Source organism: Ischnura elegans, chromosome 5 (genome assembly GCF_921293095.1).
Source record: "Ischnura elegans chromosome 5, ioIscEleg1.1, whole genome shotgun sequence".
Classification (NCBI taxonomy): Eukaryota; Metazoa; Arthropoda; class Insecta; order Odonata; family Coenagrionidae; genus Ischnura; species Ischnura elegans.
In genome coordinates, this window is record NC_060250.1 from 56,329,588 (window position 1) to 56,353,475 (window position 23,888).

General features: G+C 39.8%; 1 protein-coding gene across 1 annotated transcript in view; it reads right to left on the minus strand.

Moving 5' to 3' along the window:
* The window catches only part of LOC124158905 (paired box pox-meso protein), a 113,414-nt gene extending 104,621 nt beyond the window's left edge, over positions 1-8,793 (minus strand). Inside the window, exon 1 of the mRNA XM_046534317.1 lies at positions 7,687-8,793. Within this exon, the coding sequence (XP_046390273.1) occupies positions 7,687-7,696 (10 nt within the window). The 5' untranslated portion in view covers positions 7,697-8,793. The remainder of the gene's footprint in view (positions 1-7,686) is intronic.
* Between the last annotated feature and the right edge of the window lie 15,095 nt (positions 8,794-23,888).

Genomic DNA, 23,888 nt, shown 5'->3' on the forward strand with positions numbered 1-23,888 from the left:
AGATAATGAAAACCAACCTTGTTGTGAAACCAAAGATTCACTCGAACTAACAACTCCACGTCTTTTTATTACCACTTCTGCTAGAGATGTCATCATCATGATACTGCATTTTTTTCAAGATGGGGAAACACTTGAGGACAGAAGTAAGCACGGGATCACAATCGGAGAAGTTGGTATACAGAGTCACGTGCATTCACGATTTTACCTTGGAAGGTAATTTAGTTGCAGTACTACGGTTCCCATGATCATGATATAACTTTCGCAAAGAAAAGGGGATCGATCCCTTACAAATCCTAAACGAAATGCATTAAAGTATTTCAGAATTACTTTCTCATTTTTAAACATGTACTATTCCCAAAGCTGGGATTGGAACTTTTTCATAAAGATCTCAATCATATTTTGATCACACTAAAAATGCGAAACCTACATTTTCTTTCTTATTTTTAATTTTATAATTTCTTCTACTTTTCCCTGCCAGTATTACTGCCCATAACTTCTCTCTTACCTCGATTTAAAATGCAAGCCAAGAATTCCAAAACCCTTCAGGTTGAATTTAAGCAATAAAAATAACAATATTGCCCCACGCTCAATACACAATTGATGTCCAAGCACAGTCAAAAAACTTCGCGCAATAGGGTAGTTTCCTTCATCAAAGAAAACGAAAGGCATTGATTGCGATTCGTTACCCACCATTAGTGTATTCATAACATACAAATCATTCGGTTTTAGAAATCTCAGTTTAGACGAATGTTAATGGTAAATTTAACCGCATTTGAAAAAGGCCAGGTTGGCGCCAATGCGATGCCAATCTACGTGACGTCACAGGGACCTAGATTCTATACGAGTAGATAGGGGTTTTACATCGTCTGAGATTACCAATGCATGCACGAGGCACATAGCTCAGGGAAACATCTCTTAATAATCACCTGTTAAAATTGCCTATGGTCGGAAAGTTTCCTTCGTTTGATAGGGTATTAATGATCCCTATTTAAGCCAAGCGCTACATGCTAGCAGGGTACTCGACGCTACCGCCATGCTCGGAAGCAAGCAGCCTGCATCGTAGCGGCGTTCATAGCCTCGCACCCAGGTGGCTTCACACAGCTGCAGCCAGACGTCACACGGGCTTTTCCCAGCATTCATACTTAGCCGTCGCGTTTCGCGCGCTTGAAATTTTTCACTTTTCATTTAATCGCGAAAAATAGATATCGTCATTTAAAAATCTGAAAGCGTGAAATACGTATTCCAGGAGTAATAATTTTTCGATTTAGGAAATAAAAAATAAAAAGGGAACTACCCTACTGGTGAATTTCAACAATTGGTGGTTAGTTGGTGATATCAATAAACCAAAGGAATTTGAAAAGCAACTTTCACATTCATTATGTCATACTGTTGCATTTAAGGGTATCATAATGTTCTGATTCCGAAACGGCATAAAAAATACAACAACCCTTAAGTAAAATTCCATATGAGCTAAGACATTGATAAAAATTTTAAGTGAGCATTTATTGAAATCGTTGGCGCTGGAAAATGAAAACGCTTTAGAGAGAAAAGTAGTCACGTAAACGACTTCATCGCTAATGTATCGAAAGAATCGTGGACAAAGTTATTCTAATGAAATAATAATTCAAAGACAAAGCGGGCAAATTCTATGAACGCTTTAAGTAATGGCATTTTTACTTAATTTGCATTTTGAGCACTCTAATTTAGTATTTCTGACGTTCAATCCTTTAAACCTAGGGAAAGGAACTGAAGCCCGTAACCTGAATGTTTAAGGGGTGATTTGTGAAATCACAAATCCATACCTATCTATGGTTCTTAGTGATTAATGATCCTTTAAAAAGCAAAGGAAAGAGCTGGCGAGGGTACACATAACTTGTAGAGAAAAAAGTAACTGGCCGATTTCACAGTTTCATTAGTAAAAATAGATACTAATAAAATAGATTATATGTAACTAAGTTGAAATGATTTAAATAAGCAAAAATCCACCATCAATTGTGAGCCATTAAATTTTAAATGTTAGTTATTTATCCATTATTTTAAGAGAGCATAGGGGCTAAGCAAAAAAGATCATATTTCAAAAAATGATTACTTTTTCAATTTCCCGGTAAGGTTAGGTTTTGACAAAAACGATACCACGCCCCAAATGCAATATAACACCTTTGTGTCATAAACAAGTCCACAATCGCATAGAGCTTTTGCGACATATTTACAATCAAGAAGTTTGATGATGAACCTTCATCGGATCTGACTGAATCGGAATGAAGTTGGTGAGGATTGGGAGGCTGACTTAAAAGTATTTCGCTAAGAAATTTTTCATTACTAATTTCCTATTTTTTATTTACTATTTAATTTAATATTCCGTTTTTCAAGTCTTTCTGTAGGGTTACTGTATGGTAACAAAGTTTTGATCTAAGTTTTCCTCATTGTTTTACCTTAACCAGTCCTAAAATTTTATGCTAAATATTCCATGGGAAGTTTCACCAACCTTTCTCCCGGCTTCCTTACACAATGACTGACAACCACAAAATAAATGCAGTGTAAATTAAAACGCTTATACATTGTAGAATGCCTTGTAATTATAACTAGCCGCGGACAACTTCTCAAAAAACGCCAATTTTATTTAACTGACATTTCAAAATGGAACAATTTTAATGTATTGCCCAAAGATTATTACACTACAGGAATGATTTTCCCTCAAAATGGACCCTGATTTACCGTTATTAGGAGGCGAGGAAGAGGGAGGAAAATGATAGGAATCATAAATACAATTAATTAGGCCTAGTTGTGAATTTAAGAGGGAAGTTTCAGTTTGTGAGTGTACAAAGGACGTGTTGCTTCGCTAAACGTCCTATGTAAATCATAATTAAACCGTTGCCTAATTATCCGGCCGGTAGGGATAGATAAAAAGGCCGTAACTGTATTTAATGTCGTCAAATCTAAAGAATTCACATAATCCAATACTTCCGCAAATGGAGATTCGAAAAGACAGAAGAAGTTTCTCTTCATATTTACGAATACTAATACTGTGGGAGTAATGATTTACAACTTGATTATATCATTCATCCTGCGAGGAGATGTTCAATGTTGACCTGGGTTGCCATAGCGGCAAGGGCTGACTGCGGCAACAGAAAGCTGCGGTCCACAGCGACCGGCGCGCCCGCGATTGGCGGTCACCGGTGTGGCGGGAAGGCGGTGGCGAAGAGACGAAGGCGCGCGGAGACCGAATGTCCGGCGAACCATGATAATTCCCGTGCCTCCGGATGAACAGACATTTAAGAACGCATTCTCATGCTATACATTATGCTGGCCATTGACATTATTTTCAGAAAAGTTTCTCGGGTTTTCCACCGGTTGAATATCTCCTCCTACCGGTTGAGAATATAATATATTGATGGAGAGAGGTGGAAAACCCGAGAAACCTTTCTGCACCTGATACGACGGGAAAACCTAAGATCATATATCGATATTATTTTATGATTGGTATTAGTTGAATGAGACATTGCGATACTTATTTCCACACGATTTATTCGAACAAGACGCGTTTCGTGGCTACAGCAACATTATCAAGTGCATTCGTCATTGTAACAACGAAACACGTCGTGTGCAAATAAATACTGTTGAAATATTGTCTCATTTCACTGATATTAAGAACTCCCACCACATCGTGCCGCGTATCATACAAGATGATGATTAGCACAGGCGGATTTGGGGGGGGGGGGAGCCGTGCCCCCCCTAGACGCTTTAAAAATAGACAATAATTTTAATACGGTTATAATTACGTTCCTTTTGCTTTGTGAATTACGGAGCCATTTCTTAATAAAATAAAGAGAATAATTCATACGGTAATTGTTGTATGCTATTTTTTAACTTAAATATGAGAAGACCGTTTGCCTGTCAGACCCTTGTGCTCCCCCAGAAAAAATCCTGTATCCGCACTTCATGAATAGTATAGTTAAATCCTTTCGACTGGCTGTGTTTCGTACTATTCTTTGCGATTTATAGTATTTATTCGCGAAGAATCAATCGTTTAAAGTCGATTTTTATCTCCTTGAAATGTTCAGAGGGTAAAGAGCAGAAATATCTCAACAAATTTCCTACACATCAGATATAAATAATTTCAATTTGAGAAAATACCAAGGTGATCGACATGGCAGAAGTGATATGCTCCCCAAGGGGATTTCTAGAATAGTTTGCTATGCGATTAAACCATTTAAGCCGACAAAACATTTCTGAAATTTGAAGAAAAAATCATGTGAGTGGAGGCTGCATGCCTTTTCAACGTAGAAGAACCCTCTTTCACTAAAATATTCCTGTTTTCGGAAACCTATCACAGATACCCAAGGTCGTCTGTTTTACTTTCCAAAAGAGCAAATTTGAATTCAGTGGATGAATGATTTCAGATTTAAAATTGTTGGAATAGAATGAATTTCCATAAAATGCATGTGACAGCCGAACATTTATTTAAAGGAGTACGCTATAATGAATTTTCTAAAAAAAATAAAGACAGTGGCATCACGATTTCCAATTCATAAAAAGTACCCTACCTTTCACAAACGGAAGAGAGTTAAGTACAAAGAAATGCAATATTGAATCTGAAAATGAGAATCCAACTTTTAAAAATCTCTCTAAAATCACTCCAAACGATAAACAAAACATGCGAGAGATATTGTTACCGCAACATCAGCGAAATGTGATGAAAGCAATATAGATTCTGCGAGTCACCTATCAATCGAAAAGAAAAGGAATATGTGGGATACTAAGCAAGCACTAAATACTATTGCTACAAAACAAAAGAATATTTTAAAATTATTTAACACCATCCAAACATTTCAAAACCTGGAAAATTGAAGTGTACAGCCTCTCAAACATCACTTGCTATGTCAACATACTTCATATAGACGATATTAAGGCCATTTTAAGTGGTACACATTTTTTTTGATGGATTTATTTTTCAGGCCACGAGTTCAGCTAAAATGCAATAGAATTAGGAGAAGGTACTTTTTCTAATGTCCCGTATTGAGTCACTAATTACCATCAATTCTATTCGACACTTCATCGAAACGGTTTGCTTGTGACAATTGATTCGTCCTTTCTTTTACTTTCAGATGCGAAGTCCCTATAATCCTAATGATGGGATAAAAGCAGCGAATCTCCCGAAAAATTTAACAAACAGTCATTAAACAGTCTTTCGAAATAATCATTTCCTTGGGATTCAGGGCCAATTTCAACCATTAATGATTAAAATTTATTCTAGTAAACATTATAGCCTGGAAGCTTATTTTGGGAAGCTTAGAAACTAATGACGAATTATTTTATTATAAAAACAGATAAATAAAGTTTTCAATAGGCTTTTAGCATGCGTAAAAAGAACCTGTGTTTGAGTACCCACCCTTAAATCCAGAAGCGATTACAAGACGCCTTCATTTATGTAATATATAATTCCAACTTATGATACAAATTTTTGAAAGAAAAATATAACAAGAAACATTACCGCCGAGGAATTGAGCAGTGTCATCAGATGAAAGTAAGTATAAGGTTTTCAAGACGCACGGTTCAATCAACTGATAATAGAATTAATCATTCAATGCCGTAACAATAAATAGAATTATTATCCACGCGACGAAATTATAACCTAATAATATGGAAATGTATTCCTATACTCTAGGATTGAGTATAATTTAGCTCTCATTTAAAAGATACTTTTTAAAATAAAAAATAAAGCTCATTATACTCTAAAAAAATTGGTCATTTAGTCTTTGAAGACTAACTTAACGCGAACAAGTACAACATGACAAGGAAAATGTGGCACTGAAAACAATAGTGTACGATATATTAAAATGAATGGATTAGATATTTGAACATAAATAGAATATTTATGCACATGGACGTATGATAGAAATTCCTTTCCAATGCACCGCAAAACAGATTCATAGGTAAGGCTTCACATAGAAATAATTAGCGAGTATGAGCATACATGCTGTGTGCAGGGTCGGTCTGGGGTGATTGGGGACCCTTGGCAGGAGCTCATGATGGGGCCCCCCTTATCACGGTCTTCAGGAGTCCTCCCCCGGATAATCTTAGGAAATTACAGTCCCGGAAATGGATTTGACGTAATTATGGTTCTTAAAAACTAGATAAAAGTTAATTAAAAAATAGCAATTCCGTAAAATATACTATGAAAAGTGAAAATTTCACACTCATAAAATTTAATGATGAATCACGTTTCTATTATCTACTACTCAGTGACTTTTGTCCTTGAAATTGCGCTAGATTAACAAAATTTAAAATTGCCTTTTCGAATAACCCTTTCAAAAACCATCAGGTTCTCTTTTATCTTCTGAGACTTTTGTTTTATTTTTTTTAAATATTCTCATTATGCTGATCATTATATGCATACAGTGTAAAGCAACAAATGAAAGCGTAAAATTATATATTCGCAAAAAAATTTAATTTAAGTAATCCGAGTCAATTTTTATTACAGCTTTCATATACAACCTTTACGATAGAAGCGACCGTTGTGGGGGCCCCCTAAGCTCGGGGCCCTCGGCAACTGCCGACCAGCCGACCTGGCCAGACCGCCCCTGTCATGTACCTTCAAAAGCATGAAGTTTCATTGACTTTATGGTTTCTTCGGCTGGAAAGATTGGCACGCTTTCCTATCCCTACACCGAAACAAGTTTTCTTTATTTTAGATGGAAATATTCTTAACGGTAGCGTCCAAGAAGCAATTCTTTTTTTTAGGATATTCTTACCTAAGTCAGAACCAGTTCAGTCTAGTATTCGCGGATTTAAACTTGTCTATTTAAAGAAAATATTCTCAGTGTTAAAATAAGTTACAGAAATATCTCGGAGGGACTTTCTTCATTTAAAAAGGATAGTATCAATAATCATAAGAAATTTTTAAATAAAGAAAGTTTTCCTGAGATTTTCAGTCAATTGGGATTTCCTCTTAGTCAAGAAAATATACCGGTGGTCACCTTTCTAAGAGGGGTCTACTCTATTATCGCCTGGTCGCCTTTTGATTTTAGAAAATCATTTATGATACTGTGACAGAGTGAATGAAATAATTATCAATCCCTAGAGAGAAAGAAACATAATCCGCGAGCGTCAGAATCAATTGATGGATATAAGAAAATGATTTTTGATAGTGCCACTGATTGAATGCAATAATTATCAACCTCTTGAGAGAAAGACACATAATACCAATGTGGCAGAACCAATAGATCGATTTAAGAAAATTATTTTTGATAGTGTAACTGACAGAATCAATCCTTTGAGAGAAATAAACACAATACCCAAGCGCCAGAACCGATAGATAGATTTAAGAAAATGGTTTCGCATAGTGTCACTGATTGAATGCAGTAATTATCAACCTCTTGAGCGAAAGAAACATAATATTAATGTGCCAGAACCAATAGATTGATTAAAAAATATTTTTGATAGTGCTATTGACAGAATGCAATATTTATCAATCCTTTGCGAGAAAGAAACGTAAGACGCAAGCGCCAGAACCAATAGTTTGATTTAAGATAATCATTTTGGATAGATTCACTGATTGAATGCAATAATTATTAACCCAGCAAGGAACATAATATGCCAGCGCCGGAACAAATAGAATGTTAGCAGAAAAACTTTCTCGCTTTTTTTCCCCATAGCGTAGAGGTGGGCGTAGCCACGATGACTGACCTGTCTCCATGACGACCGGGAACAATACTCCTCCCCAGGTGTCTCGCCTGCTCACTGGACACGATAAACTCCCGCAAAACGAACGGGATGCAATCCTCGGGCAACACCTTCTTCAAACTCAGGATGCTTCCGTCCAAACGAAGATCACTCTTTAAGACACACCACAATACTAGCGGAGTCTGCGAAACATTAAGATGCTGACGAGCAGTCCAGTCAGGGCGATCACGAACACATCCAGTTAGTGGTGAAAAAAGAATATTTCCCACCCACGATGTCCTTCGGGCTCATGCGAAAAGGTTTGGGGTGTCTTTCGGCGACCGCTGCCTTTGTCACGCCAGGGATGAAGCAGCCAGACGACATGAGATGTACGCCTACGAATATATCCCCGGACAAGACGCGCTTGCGTCAGCGGGAAAAAAGACTTTCCCACAATCTCCTCGCGGAATCGTTCGGGGCGAACAAACTGGAGAAACAACGGTCGTAGATGAGGGTACTCGCTTCAAAACAACAGCGTCACAAATTTTAGCTCCTCAGAGCGGGAGTAAACCGTCCGGGCATCTGGTAAAGAGAGGGTCCGTTGTGTTCTCCGCACTGCATAAGCTGCGTGAGGTCAGGGCTCTTTCTCTGAGCCGGGCACTGGTCCAGTGTGTAGGAAAAGACTCATCAAGAAACAACGAGGAAAGATGAGGGTGCGAAATCCAACACAACTGAAGCTTAAGTCTTATTTTCTCAGAGTAAAACTGGCTATCCGGGAATCCACTAAGTTCTTCGCACCGCAGAAGATTAGTAAGACCCTTGCAGCATCGAGTACAACGCTGGTCCAGGGCGTAGGTGAACTCTCCAATAAATAATCAGCAAATAGAAAGGTTCGAAGTAAAAAAATAAACTGTGTCCCTGGTTTTAGGTTCCTTTGAGCGGGAGAAAACCTCCCTCGAATGGGGTAATCCGAGGGCCAGCGTCAATTCCTCGCTCTGCAGACGCCGGTTGAGGTTTGGGCTCCTCCTAGCCTACCGAAGGATGCTGATCCAGTGCGTAGGGACGGAATCGTGCTTTTTCCGGGGGAAAGGAAGAGTGGGAGACTGGTCGCCGCACGGCTTTCTCGAGCGCGTCCGGGCGTCGGGAGAGAACTAAAGGCGGAGGAGGAGTAGGCGTGGATCCTTTCGGGGAAAGGAGGGAAGCGAGGAGGGGGAGGAGGAGGCATGTCTATCTGTAGAGGGACAAGGGGAGGGTATGGGAGGGTGAGAGAAGGAATGAGGCACGCACAGTCACAGAAAGGGAGGTGGGAAAGCAGATTCTCGTGGACCAGCAGTATCGATGTATTTGATGAATAAAATCGATGCTACCGTAGCATCTTACTGTAGCTACCAGCAGCATCGATTCTCAACGAGCAGTCAACTTCGATACGCAATCCAAGGTTTCATTAATTTTTCATGGATTGGTATCGATGTATCTGACGAATAGAATCGATGTTACTTTAGCATCCTACTATAGTTACCAGTAGTATTAGTTCTCAGCGAGCAGTCAATTTCGATACGTAATCCCAGCACTAAATCACTTTTCCTCGATTAGCGTCGATGTATTTGGCGAATGGAATCGATGCTACAGTAGCATCATACCATAGTTACCACTAGCATGTATTCTCAACGAACTTAGTCAACTTCGATATGTAATCCAAGCTTTATAATTATTTTTCATTTATTTGTATCGATGTATGCGGTGAATATAATCGATGTTCCTGTAGCATCCTACTGGAGCTACCTGTAGTATCGATTCTCAACGAGTAGTCAATTTTGATAGGTAATCCCAGCGCTAAATTATTTATCCTCGATTATTATCGCTGTATTTGGCGAATAGAAGCGATGCTGCGTCTACGCGCTACTTCACAAGCCACCTCAAGGGATGGGGGGGGATGTTAGGACACCGTTTGACAAAAATTTCTCTCGCTTTATCAACGGCTGGTGCCCTAACAACTCCCGCGACTCGCGTATTGAAGCGGCTTGCGAGGTAGCATGCGATGTCTTAAAATGGTGGGCGGGAAAGCAGTACTTTCATAGATGGGTAACTTTATTCAATTCACACCAAAAATCGATTCCACTCGGCTCCTTTGCCAATTTATATTCATTGCCCATACTCAGGAAACTTTTACTTGGGCTTATATTTAAACTTATATTTCCGCTTTTTGGCCGGATGCATATTTTCAAAGCAGACGACGACAAAATACCGAAGTACCATTTTACAAAGAGGGATTAAGAAATTTACTAATGTCACTCGCTTATTCTCTCCAATAACTAAGGATGCTACGCAACATTCCTTTCCGGGAATCTAGATGGGTCCTTAGGTGAAGTCACCATTAGATACTTATAGTGGATGGCAGCTGCGGGTGAATCCTATTTTATCACTTTTTTATATATTCAACTTCTTTAAAAAAAAAAATACGTTAACCTTCAAACAAGACCTCACTCTTGTGTTGTTGTGAATATACTACCTCGCGTTGAAAAGGGCCTCTTGGAGGCCGAAATAGCGCTATTCACAGCTTGTCTCATTATACATCCTGACCCAATCTTCTCGAGCTTATTGTTCTTTATTTTTTATCCTATGCGTCTTTATATGCACGTGTGCAAGGGCTTAAGGATCCAGAATCAAAACTAGAGGGGTCAAGCAGAGGTCGTTCTTGTTGTAATACAGAAAAGGTTAATTATGGGACCAAAATTTCAAGAAAATTATAACAGCGCTTAATTATTTAAAAAAATTATTTGCACGGAAAGATATTTTAAGTACATGTTTTATGCTAATATCACTTTCCTTGGATTAAGGGGAACTTGCTTCTGGGTGGGGGGGAAGGTGCCCCCTCCTGTCTCCCGCTGGTTACGCCCATGTACGTGTGTGTGTGAGTGAGTGATTGTCAAGGCTTGCTGGTGGAGAGGCTGTGTTTTGTCCCTGCGGTCTTTCGTCCATCCTTGCAAACAAATACAATAACACCCTGGTTGGTGTGAAACGGACAAGCAAATTAAAATACAGCTGCTGGAGCACTTCAACTTACAATTCCTAATCAAGGCGGTAGAGCTCTAATCGTTATATGAAATTTCTTTTTAATTTAAAAGAAGTTGAATTTTAGAATATGAACTAAATTTTCGCCGAAAAAATTCCATATCGATTCATCGTATTAGCATATTAAATGAAGATTACTGGTCGGAGATATCGACCTCGGTCTAAAATCTCTTTCTAGGGAAAAAGTGTAAGGAATACGTTATGAAGATAAAACAGAAAAAGGCATGTTGTGAAGTATGTTCAAGGTAAGAAATTAAGGGTGTGAGATATCTCATAAACATAGATGGCCTCAAAATTTCGCAATCTGCGCAATTTAATTTCTAAAGCTGCACTTTACAGTAGAACAGATACAGCTGTAAGTATATCAGGAAAAAATAGTGTTCAAATGTGACATTTAAGATTGGAAATACTTGATGAGTGGAGTGTCCGAAATTTAAGGAAAGGCTAACTAACAAAAATGCTGCCATGGTGTGTAGCGTTGTATGGGATGGAAACGTGGGCGACAAGGAGGAAGGATGAGAATAGACAGTGAGGTGTTTACATATGTGCTTGATAAAAAAAACGAGGAACATGAATGGGACGAAGAGAGAGAGGAAGAAGTGCAAAACGTAATGGACGAGGAAAATAAAATCCTAAGTAGGTTGAGGAGCAGATAAAAGCAGTTCTGTAGTTGGGAAAAATTTAGGCGGTACTCACCATTCGACAATTTACAGTGGGGCTATTTTTTTTGTGTGTAAAAAGGTAGTCTAACCGGTATGCTTATGACGAGTTTGGATTTTAGGGGGTACGCCGTACCGGCCCAACTCTAGCACTGGATAATAGTGTGGATGAAGCGTGTAGATACAAAATACTTAGAAAAGAGCTGAAATCCCTGCGGAAGGGGAGGATGCTGGGTAAGCAAGGAAGGTAGTTGAAAAAAAATATTAACGATCATAATAGAAGCATTAATCGATACCGATTCTGAGTAATCACTTGAAGGAGAAGCTTTCATGATGGAAAATGTATTTTCACCAAAATACTCGAGGAAATACACGAAAACAGGCTCCACTACCAACTTATTTTCTATTTCCAAGATGCGATAGTTTCAAAAAATTATTATTATTATTATCAAAGTATTCTACCGATTAATGTAGGTTTGCATGGAGTAGAGAAGAAGTATTCTGACAGTCTCCCCGTCATTCATGGGCTTCCCTCCTCAATTCACTTTAACGGCTACTTCCTTTTATTTTCTATCAAAAAAGCCCACTATGTTTCGCCCTCCTCATCGTCTACCCAACATTCTACCCTCTAACACTGTTTTCAACATTCTCTCCCCGACTAATTATCGCTCGATCCATACCTTCTGTCTTCTCCGTAACTCATCTAGAAGCTGCCTCTCCTCACCCTCTCTGCGTCGTTCCCCTCTCCGTCCACTTCACCCTCTCCATTCCTCTCCATACCCACATCCCGAACGACTCAAATCTTCTCTCGTCTTCTTTCCTCAGTGTCCACGTTTCCGCCCCATAAAGCGCTACACTCCAGATCAAACTCTTCACTAACCTTTTCTTTAAACTCTTACGTAACGATCCTCTCATAAGTTCCTTCCAATTCATGAAAGCTTCCTTTACAAACGTCACGTTCTTCCTGATTTCCTTGCTGTTGTATCCGTTTTCCTCAAATGTGCTATCAAAATTCTTTTGTCGTAAAGAACTGCCCTTTTTCCAATGACCGACGCTAAAGTATCGATTTTCTTTACCCTTTTACGTAAAATATCGGGAGAATTTGTTCATGTTACTTGCAGCTCGCTTTCTATTAAAATGGTTGCTGCGAAACATCAGCCCTCCCTCACATTTTGGAGAAAGAATTTCGACATTAAGCCAAAAATATGATAATGTTACACATTCTCTGAGAGAATGCTTTTGTAGAATTTTTGTCTCGAATCAACGAATGAGTGGGCGAAAATTGAACCTATTATTCTTTCACCAAATTCACGAATGAAACTTCGATTACCCGCGAGGATACCCACAGAATCGTAGAGTGAACCTCATCTTCTACTCACAAAAATGATCCTGTATCAATAAATGAATTCCATAATTTGAACAAAACCGTGCCCAATTTACAACACAATTATTGTAGCCGATTGAATTCAGTCTTCACGCACCACCTGCATGGTTAACTTAAAGATCAATGGCCTTCATTTCAGACCACATAATCTTACTGAAAGCAGATGACATCTGTTTCAGCCAAGAGAGCTGAATCTTCCACCTAAAAGGCTCGTTCCGAAATATTATCGAACTTGTTTTCTATTTTTTACCTATACTGCTTAGTATTTAAGAGGAGGTAAAACTCCCTCAAAACCTACCACATACAGTCTTTTCAAAAGATTATTTTCGCCAAAAAATTAAAAATATCATCCTCAATTTTGAGGGTATAACATGAAACTTTTGTTAAAATTTAGGTAGCATTTGATTCTTTGCCGTTGACCTACTGTGATGAATTTTTCTCCTGCTTCCAATCAGGTCACTCTCTCTATTTCTGCCGAAGTTTCGACGGAACACTTTCCCATCGTCCTCAGGGCTGGTTGATGATCCTTGGTAAACATTCGACTATGATTCATGCATAAACAATTTAAATATGAGTAAATGCAGAGATAAATATTGTAATTTGTGCAGCAGGAATATACTGACGAGGATCTAAATTAGGTTATCTGAATTATTTCAAGATGATAGCGTGAGAATTAAAAGAGAAATTCGTCGTGAAAAAAGATCCGTTTAGTATGAGTGATGCGTGCTCCACAGGCGACTTGGACACAAGAAATTTTCCGCACACACGATTCGATGATGCTATAATCCGTGCGAATCGTTGCATCCTCTTCGATACGATTCGATGCTCTCAATTAATCGCCTACCCCTCCAGAGCTCCTCCCGACACAACTTCTCGCAGACTAAAAGACGGGGAAGATTATTTATTTTTGGAGCCACCACCACCACTGCCGCTTCGTTGTTGGGCTGCGCCATATTCTCTCCAACGGTCGAGAAGGGAAGGGAGGAAGAAAGCAGCGAAGACCCCAGAACTCAGAGAAAAAAAGCAGAGAAGAAAACAGACTCAGAGGAGTGGGCGTGGTCTAAATAGGGGCGTGGCGATAGGGGTGGTGCGGACCAACAGAGGAGATGAGGGCGGGCCGTCGTGGACCAATGGCAAAGAGCGACCCTTGAAAATGGGCGGGGTTTGCGGTAAGTTGGGAGTGGGCGTGGTTTCGAATGGCGCGGGCGGGGGAAAGGGGTGCTGCGTGGATCATCCTTTCCCTCCGCTCCTTGAAGCCGCACGCCGGATCTCTTCAGTTCACCCGAGCACGACCAAGTAAAGCGGCTCGAGCCGGTGGAAACGGGAAATTAAAACGGGAAGGGTTGGAAGCGAGACGGTCACGAGTGTTTTAAAAAATAAAGGCAAGAGTGAGAGTAGGGGATGAATGAAAAGAGCCGTTGAATGAAATAAGAACACATCTCTATGGGATGTTTGCCCTAAAAAATCAAGCATAAATAATTTTATGAATGTTCAAAATTCATTCTTCTTTCTATACCCCATCGACTGAAGGCTACGAAAATTGGCTCTCTGTTGGGTTTTTCTTTTTGAAATTGAGCTTGAAAATCCGAGCTTTTTACACATGTACCCACTTATCGGAAAAAGGCTGATAACCAGGGGCGTAGTTATGGGAGGAATGAGGGGAAAGATCCCCCGCCAAAGCCTCATAGAAATAAAAAAAATATTTAAAACTATTGTCTAGTTTTGACATAAGTGCATCTGCTTAAAGTTAAATTTTTAGTGCCAAAATGATGTAAAATATATTTCCACGCATGTAATTTTTCAAAATTTTCCGCAGACCCCGTTTCCTGGGGGGAGGGTCGCCACCCCAGGACATCCCATCCTCCCCCCAAAAGCATATTCCTAGTTACGCCACAGTTGATAACACTAGATTATGTGTCATTTCACTGTTATAACGTTAATTCGTCAATAAGAATCTTGCTTAAAAAATACTGCAGGCATGTCGCAGTAATATTCATCCAATTATCAATTCAAACCCGTCAAAAGACCGTACAATTTATTTGCTAACTTCTACCATGTTGAAGACAGGAAAATCAAAAAAGGGAAAATAAGTGCTGCGCAGCAACCTCAGTGTTTGGACATTAGACTGAGGTCATAAACCTACCACTGCCCTTTCCTAAAGACAGGTGTACGACTTAGCAAAATGAAATTCAAGAGAGCAAAGCTGATGACGATACTAGTGTCGAAACAGTGGTCTCTATTAATAACCATTTATTGTGCATGGTATAAATTGCATTCTAATTTCCTACATCAATGGCGAATGAAACCAACATTTTAAGAAAATTATAAAAGCTCTTAATTAGTTTATAAAATTATTTTCTTGAATGAAATATAGTTTTATTTTAGCTACATATCGTATACAGATATCATTTTTCGTGGGTTTAAAGAAAATTTGTTGAAAACTTTCCCGATTTTCCTTAAAGACATGTGCGATCTTTGCTTCCAGTGGGGGGCAGCTGCCCCATCCTGACCCCCGCTGGGTACGCCCATGTTTACGCTGGTGAGAGGTTGAACAGGATACGAGAAGTGAGAATAAGGATATTCTCGGAGCTTTTTCTATATGAAAACATAGGAGTACCTAAAGAGGGGCGGGAGGGCAAATTTTCCTGCCTTAAAAAATACGTTGTAAATGCATTCATTAATAACTTCCAGGACTGGACCAGGCACAAGGTCACTTGCAGCTCCCCCACAATCCTGGATACTAGGTATGTGCGAGTAACACTTTTTGATCTCGAGTCGAGTATCGAGTCCAGTTGACGAGTCGAGTTTGGTAATTTCTGGGCCAGGCAATACAACAATGCATTCTCGAACATATTCTCATTTTTCCAATCCTATTGTGAATTTTCTATTCTGAATGTAAAAAGGAAAAGAGAATAAGTAACGTTGACGGTAATTGTGACAGAAATAGGGAATGAATGAAAATTAATGTGTCTTAAACAGGTCCATAGGCTCAATTGACATGAATTAACCTCTGGTAATATGCCATCATTTCAATTTATATATGTATTGAAACCACTAGGAAGCTGTAGGAATTTGCACAATTGTAGATAATAAATATTAAATACGTAAATGAATCGTGTAATATTTGATCTTTCAAGACCTCATGCAGGAAAACCAATTGTTATACAAGCTCAGGCAGCAGGTTTTGACGTCTTCATGTAACAGTATTACTGCCCACAGAAAATTGTCTGTCGCTACACACTTGTCTTCTGATCTTACTGGCCTCGACAGCTCTGTAACTGAAACTACTCGACTCGACATTCGTAATGCTATTCGAAGCACTCGAGTCGATTACCCACTTCTCGACCCGACTCGAATTTTCGAGTACTCGCACATCCCTACATCATATACAGTAGATAATACTGATGTAGATCCCCGAAGCAAGTGGTAATTTTAATTTAAGGTTAGGTCACCTAATGTTGAATAAACCATGGTTTAATATTTTCCTTGATTTTCTCCTTTTGCTTTTGGGAATCAGTCTTACCTTATAATCACTCCTGCCCATGAATAAAACTCTATAGGGTTCAGCAGAGCATTTATTTTTGGCAAGCAGGTCAAATGCAAATGGTCCAGTCATCTGCTTAACTCACGTCTTCCCTTTCTTTCTCCGACAGAGATGGGAATAGATAAATATGTGGGCCTGCTGTAGCGGGAGAAGAGCCCACCGCAAGATGGCGCCCGACTCGGTCGAGTGAGGCGGAGGGAATAATTCAGGGGCGGCATGGCGTGTAAAAGCCGAGAAGGGAACCACCCCTGCCCGTCCCTTGAAGGGACGCACTCCCCTGTGTTCCCTCAACAATCTGCGGGAGGACTATAAAGAGCTAATGGCGCGCGGGAAAAACATACAACGGCCGCGATGCAATAAAATGCCGCGAGAGGGCCGAGGGATGAAAGACCACACGTTCTATCCACAGAAGCGTTGTCAATCAGGTAAAAAAAATCCGGAAAAACGGGCGTTGGAAGCTACCAGGATTAATCGGGAATTCATTGGAATTACTTAAAAAATTCTGAGCAATCACCTTGAAGTTAAACTCCCCGTCAATATGCTGTAAAGCCTGAAATTACACTTCCCCACGGCACAAATTGTTGCACACTCTGAAATTATGCTGGCCGTTAAATTGCTGTCCGAAAACCTAAAATAATGCAGTCCATCTCTATATATTAAAATCATTCTGTCACTGTTCTCGTAAAAGTACATTTAAGTCAATGGATTGCAATGTTAATAGAGATAATTATTCAGTCAATTTTTTTTTGGTATCCATAGTAATAGCAATTTCTTCCCAGTTCCGAAGCACAAATAGCGTTTTAGGAAGTTTCACCGTTAAAATAATGTAATACCAACCAATTTTATGAAAAATACCAACACACGCTTACCTAGTCGTTCTTCGTCTATAGACGATCGGTCTTCTAAGTTGTTATCCACGAAATTGAAATTGAAAATCCAAGTTTTAACAACGGCTACGTGCATGAAAAATATGAAAACAACAAGAACATAATTTATAAATGAGTCATATGTCTCTAACAGTAAGTATTGACACCACCAACTCCTTTGAACTTTTGAACTTCCATTATAATCACTATCAATTTCATTCGAAACTGCATTTTACCCATAATCTTTAATGCAAGGGATGGCAAAGTTGACGGAAAAATCAGGGGTTAAATAATTAGGCGGTTGAGGCAGATGGAAAGAGTGGGGATTTGGAAAAATGGTTGCGGGAGAATCCTATGAAGTCACTCAGAAGTCAGTTTATTTATCCATATTCATCACCTCGACAACAAAATTAATTGGCTTTTGCATCAAGGGGCTACAACAAATAACATTGGGTGGCCACAAAAAAAACCATGCCCTGGTTAGGGCTGACCTGCCCGGGCGAGACTCGAACCCACGACCTTCAGTTTTTCAGGCAAAGTCTGTATCCCGCCGCCACCACGGGTGGATTCAGCATCAAATTTGGGGGGGGGGAAGGGGTAATGACCTATATTCGCGGAATATGGAATACTCGCGGATAATGTAATAATATGGAGTAGAGGGACGTTTTTACTGTAGGGAGTGATACGCTCTACCATAAATGCATCTCAAACTTCTCTCACATTTGGAACTGGTGGCCATGCAGACCGGATAAGAGAGAGGGGGGCAAGGTGCCCGGGCCCTGGGCGACCCAACAACTCAGGGCCCACGAAGCATGAGCCTTCCGTCAATATAGAGCTAAATCTCACAAAGTCGGAAAAACAGAAAAAAAGATAATGCATGAGGAGGTTCGAATTGAAGCTGGGTTGTTTGTTGTTTAACATGTCTTTGTCAACATTGACGTTAATAAATGTTCGAACGCTGCTGCTGATAACAAACACTTTTTCCATTGGCGTTGTTAATGTTGCTTTCATCGCAACCACTGGCACGTCTTTCCTGTTATTACGTTATAAATTGCAGCACTTTGAAACAGTGGGTCTCCTGGTGTCCCACCATGAAAAGGCCCCGGGCCACCCACGTCCTAAATCCAGCCATGTAGCCTTGCATCTGTATGTACACTCCCATTACAAGAATAAAAAATTATTAAACTAATAAAAATCGTAAATTTTTGACAAAATTTGGGGGGATGTCATGACCCGGGTGACCTCCTAAATCCGCCCCCGGCCGCCACCGAGGGTATGCTCGAGTGGGGTAGCCAGGAATTTTGTTCGGGGGAGGGGGAGAGGTGTCCATGGTTTTGAAACTAATTTTAACACTTTTTCATAATCGAAAAACTTCATTTTTCAAAGAAATATTTTCTAACTTCATGATTTTTTAGTATTTTGTTTTCATTTATTAATCAAATTAATTGTGTTTCCATAATTCCGGATTCCCCGCACCTTCCCCCTCGCTACGCCAGTGGGATTCTCACCATTCTTTTCTCATTCCGACATATATGTGCAGCGAAATCTACCAACGTTTACGCAGGACAAGCCGCGCGGGAATTTTCACTCCGAGTTGGAGGCGTGCGTAGGTAGATGAGAGAGTCCGTGGATTCCATTTCACGGTCTCTGCATTAAAAGGAGTCCCGCGGACTTTTAAATAGTTTCTAACGGCAAAGATGGCGCTAATCGTCTGAGTTAATTTCATTCTCAGCACGTCCTTTTCTCCCAGCTGCTTCATTGGACAAGAAATATTCGGCGCTCGGGTAGTGTGCGTCAGAGGAAATAAGCTGCCAAGCTACGAGGAGGGCCCCACTGGTGTGTTGGCTACTACTTCGCTGTTTTTTTTACCGGTGAGCAAATGGTCGGATTTATCGACGAAGAACTAATCCAACGGTGAAGTTTTGTGTGCAAAGCTCTGGATTCATGTATTTGCCATGCTTTTGTTATCCATGACCGATTCGCTTCATCTATGTTAGAACGCACAATCAATTTTCAATCGGCCTCGTAGCATAATTTTACACAAGCCATCAGCAGCAGCGGGTCCATTACCATTTGACTGATTTTCTGAAATGCATGATCATTTTAACTGCGTTGAAATTGAGCTGAAATGTTCCTTAGTTGTCTTAATGCCTTGTCCGGAAATTTATCGTTATTCACGGTTTGAGTCGTCTAAACACGGAAAGAAAATACAAAAAAATACGGCTCAATGGATCAAAGCATTTCACGCTAACTCTAAATCAGTAAAACCTTTTACCAAGTTCAAATGTTTTCGCACAAACTGTACTTAAAGAAAAGAATCCTCGATTTTTTTCGATTAATCAATCTTTCGGTGCAATTTTCGATTTTTGTTGAAGATTCGAGCTTTTCATTTCGATAAGCAATCGATCTCTACCGACTTTTTTCCATCATTACTTTGATACCTACCTACTCTTTCTTATTCGAGCTATGAATTTCATGGCCCGGGACCGTCGCCTACGAGTTCCGCCACCCGCCATACTATCCCTCATTCATGGTGGCCTCAGGGAGGGACAAAAAAGAAGGGATGAGATCCCCCACTTGCTTTCGGGGGATTGAAAAAATGGAATGGTAGTCGGCATCGAAGGGAGACGGGGTCGTCGGCTTCCGGGCGCGCAAAGGCGATAAAGAGAGAGGGAGGCCCCGGAAGAAGTGACAAATCGACCCAAGGAGAGAAGACAGGGGGTGGGAATGGAAACTCAAAGAGAGGGTGGGGGAGATCAGGGCGGCTCCATGATTGGCCCATAGGTGGAATGGGGGAAATACGGGATGGAGGGGTTGATAATAATAATAACAACAGAATAAAAAGAATATGCAATAGAAATAAAAAGAATATGGAATATGGAACAGGTTTATATGGCTCCAATTGTCATCTCTGCTACCGGTATCATCCCAAAACATATACAAAATAGTTTCAAAATACTCAACCTTCATCCACATACATACATCAAATTGCAAAAGGCTGTAATCATTCCAACCTGCCATATCACGAGAAAATTTCTCAATGCAATAGAACAGTAAAGAGTTACCTTGGTGAGAACCCGTGCTCTTTAACTAAAACAACTCAGTGAAAACTGAAGAAAATTTAAGGAAAAATGATGATGATAATAATAATAATATTTATTGTTCTTGGACAATTGTCCATTAAGACAGGTTTATGTACCTAACACAGGGTGATTGGGGTGCGGGTTTGTGTGCTGACTACAAGGAGGTTGTAAATATCTAGAGGCGCTGTTTCCGAGTTTTTAACGTGGTCAAAGTTCCGCCATCTTGGTTTGACAATTTTTGGACTTAAAATTAGTCTCCGATTGATATTTTGAGGTGGCTAAGTTTTGTTTTGAAAATGAACTACATCAAGTGAAAATGATACCATAATCATTAGTATTTCGACGGTGATTGTCATCGGATTTTTCCGATCATTCGCGATACTTTTATTAATATCTACATAAACTCTGTGTCTGTTAGCCACTTTACTGGTGGGGATATCCTTGAAAATATACTTTATTAATGTAATTGTTAATTTCCGTTGGCTATTACAAAATTCAAAACCTGTATAAGTGCAGGTAAATGACTAATTTACTCTTGTAAAATTTTATTTTAAGCTGAGCTGGTTGTAGAACGTATCCGTGGTGATAGATGGGTAATTTCTCCCTGGGAAAAGATATTTGTCTCATAAAATCGCGAGGCCTAATAATGAAGTATGAAAAAAGGTTTAAATTGTGCGTTCCATAGTTTATTTTAATGCATTAAAGAGTTACGACCAAACATTTCACCAAATAATAAGCATTGGCCCTTGTGGGCTGGTCAATATTTTGGTCAAAATGGGCGTGGCTTGTCCTACCCAAGCACCCCTATTCCGGCCACACTTCGCTCCACGCTCGAAACCAATGGTGCCCCCTCCCGGTATTTACAACCTCCTTGGGTGACTAAGATCCGTTTCAAATATCATAGCGACTGGCCCACTCGGGCTAGCTCGGAATGGTTCGAACGATGCACAGTGAGATAAAATCGAAAAAAGCTGGACAAAGCCTCAAAAATTGTTTTTGGGCATGGAATTCGAAACTTTGCACAGTTGTTGTCAATGCAATAGTGCATGTTTTTGCGAAAATCTTTTGTCATAGGTTGCTTTTTTAAACAAATTACACGGCCTCAAATTTGAAAAAAATTCGCAAAAATTACCCGCGGTGAATTTTTTTCGAAATTTAAAATGTTCTAACTAATTCCACACCTTTTGTAATCATCGAATAGCAACAAAGGTTTACAGTATCATTAAACTATTTGTTATTGATAATTTTAATTAACTTTTACGACTTAGCAGTCGTCTTTGTGGCCTGTATGATATAAAATGGCAGACCCTGTTTTTCTTAGCAATTTTGTGTTTATGTAAGATTATAAAAAAAGGATCACCGAACTACCCCGAGTTATTTACACCACGCATACAAAAAAATCACGCGGTAAGAACTTGAGTATTGGCTTCACACTAGGCGGGACAGGGTTCAAACATGGGCAAAAATGCTGGTCGCACAGATTTTTTCAAAGACTTCCCGATCCCTGCTTAGTACTTCGTGTAGGGCACTTCAAGTATACCACTCCGTCCGCCGGATGGGACATAAAGTCGTGGTCCCTTGAGCGCCTTAATTGAGAGGAGGCTAATAGCGACGCCAAAGCTACCTCCACCCGTCCCAACGTGGCAAATCACCTTAGCTGACGGTCACCTCCTCCAAATATCATACAATACTCCAAGGTGAGTCGAATCAAGTCTTGAATAAATAAACATTTCGCACTTTCCCCATGGTTGCGGCGGAGGAATACTTGTTAGATTCGTATAAAATCGTTTCTGGCTTGATTTTGTGGAAGTCCGATATATCCAGTGGCGTAGTCAGGGGGGATAGGAGTTCGGGGGGTCCGGACCCCGCTCCTCCCCGCAATTTAAATATAGAAACACAATTATTTTACTTCATAAAAGAAAACAAAATATTGAAAAATCACGAATTTACGAAATATTTCTATAACAAATTAAGTTTATTTTGATTGTTAAAAGTGTGGAAATTAGTTAAAAACCCTCTACTTAGTCCTCTGTTTTTCAAAAATTTCCTCCCCTCGTTTTGGAACCCCCCCAAACGAAATTCCTGGCTACGCCACTGGGTATCTCCATGATAAAAGAACACAAATGGTAATTTCCACTTTTAATTCAAAACTCAACAACCGACAATGGTTTCAACACATTGTGTAATTTTCAAGTTGAGTCAATAAAGAAATTTTAATCACAGCATTAAACTTTAAACCCCTACTTTTTTAGTGACTTATTAGCCAGGATTCATCATGCTGTATCTACGACCTTGAAAATGATACAATGTGTTGAAACCATGGTCGGTTGTTGAGTTTTGAATAAAAAATGTGGAAATTACCTTTTGTGTTCTTTTATCATGGACTTGTTAAATTCATTATAATAATAATATTAGCCCACAGAATTGGATAAGAGAGATTTGTGCACATGAAGCTAATAAAACTCAGGCTTAAGTTGAAATAATATTGGCCAAGCCTGCCGAAAAATTTAGAGGATTTTCAATATTTCACGAAATATATATGCTTGAAATGCAATTTATTGATAAGGAGAACTCCTAATCCTCCTCTTAATTTCACTCCTACATTCACTAGCTAACAATTAGGCTTATCTTCACCACTAACGCGAACTCATGAGAGCAATTTCGAGCAGGAGCGGTTTCTGAATAGTTTTTGCCCACTATCCCATGCCACTTCCACAGAATCTCCGAGAGGGGCGGAGGGCACGAGGGGAGAGCGCCCCCTCACGGAATGCCGCACTCTTTGACGAACGCCGCCGACTTAGTAAATGAGTCCTCACTACTCCAGCGGGGATTCATGTAGAGGGAAAAGGAGAGGGGACTGGGAAAATGTGTGTGCCCTAGTCTGCGCATCGAAAGAAGTAGCAGATGGAAAAAATGTTCCGCAGAGATTTCCCAAAATCATTTAATTCAATTCCTTATTCTTTGAATGACCTAATTAGCGAACTCTCGCATTTTTTCCAAGATACCAGTTGAGTCAATAAAGGAAATTTAATTACTGCAATACAATTTAGATCCCTTGCTATTTGAGCGACTCACCAGCCAGGATTCATAATGATATGCCTGCATTATTCTATGCAGCGAAACCGAAAGCATGGAGGAGATAAAACAGTACAAATTGGGGGTTTCCCATACGAAGGTGGTTTAGGTTATCCCACCGAAATCGGATCTCACGACAGAATTCGACCGTAGACTCAGAAAATGAGAAGTGCATTTGATGGAGAACTTCAAGCAGTCGATTATTTGCCGACGTTATTATTTTTGAAGAATTTTGCCAAAATTATTTCCGATTTTACTTACGTCATTACAGCCTAAGTTATTTATTTACGATTATAGTGTGGGTTTTCTATTTTTTCTTATTTCCTTTCATAGAGATCAGTATAGACCGGGGGGGGGGGGGGGGGGGGAGAAGTAAGAAAGAAAAACATCCGAGGGGTTGTTTTTTCCAAAAGACGCGGCAAGATTTTTGGAAGGGAACAAAAAGAAAGTGAGGCCGAAGAAGAATGACGGGAAACGGGGAAAAAAGGGGGCGAGGGTTAGAGCGGAGGAGGGGTGTATCCGCGTTTGCCCCACATGTGCCAG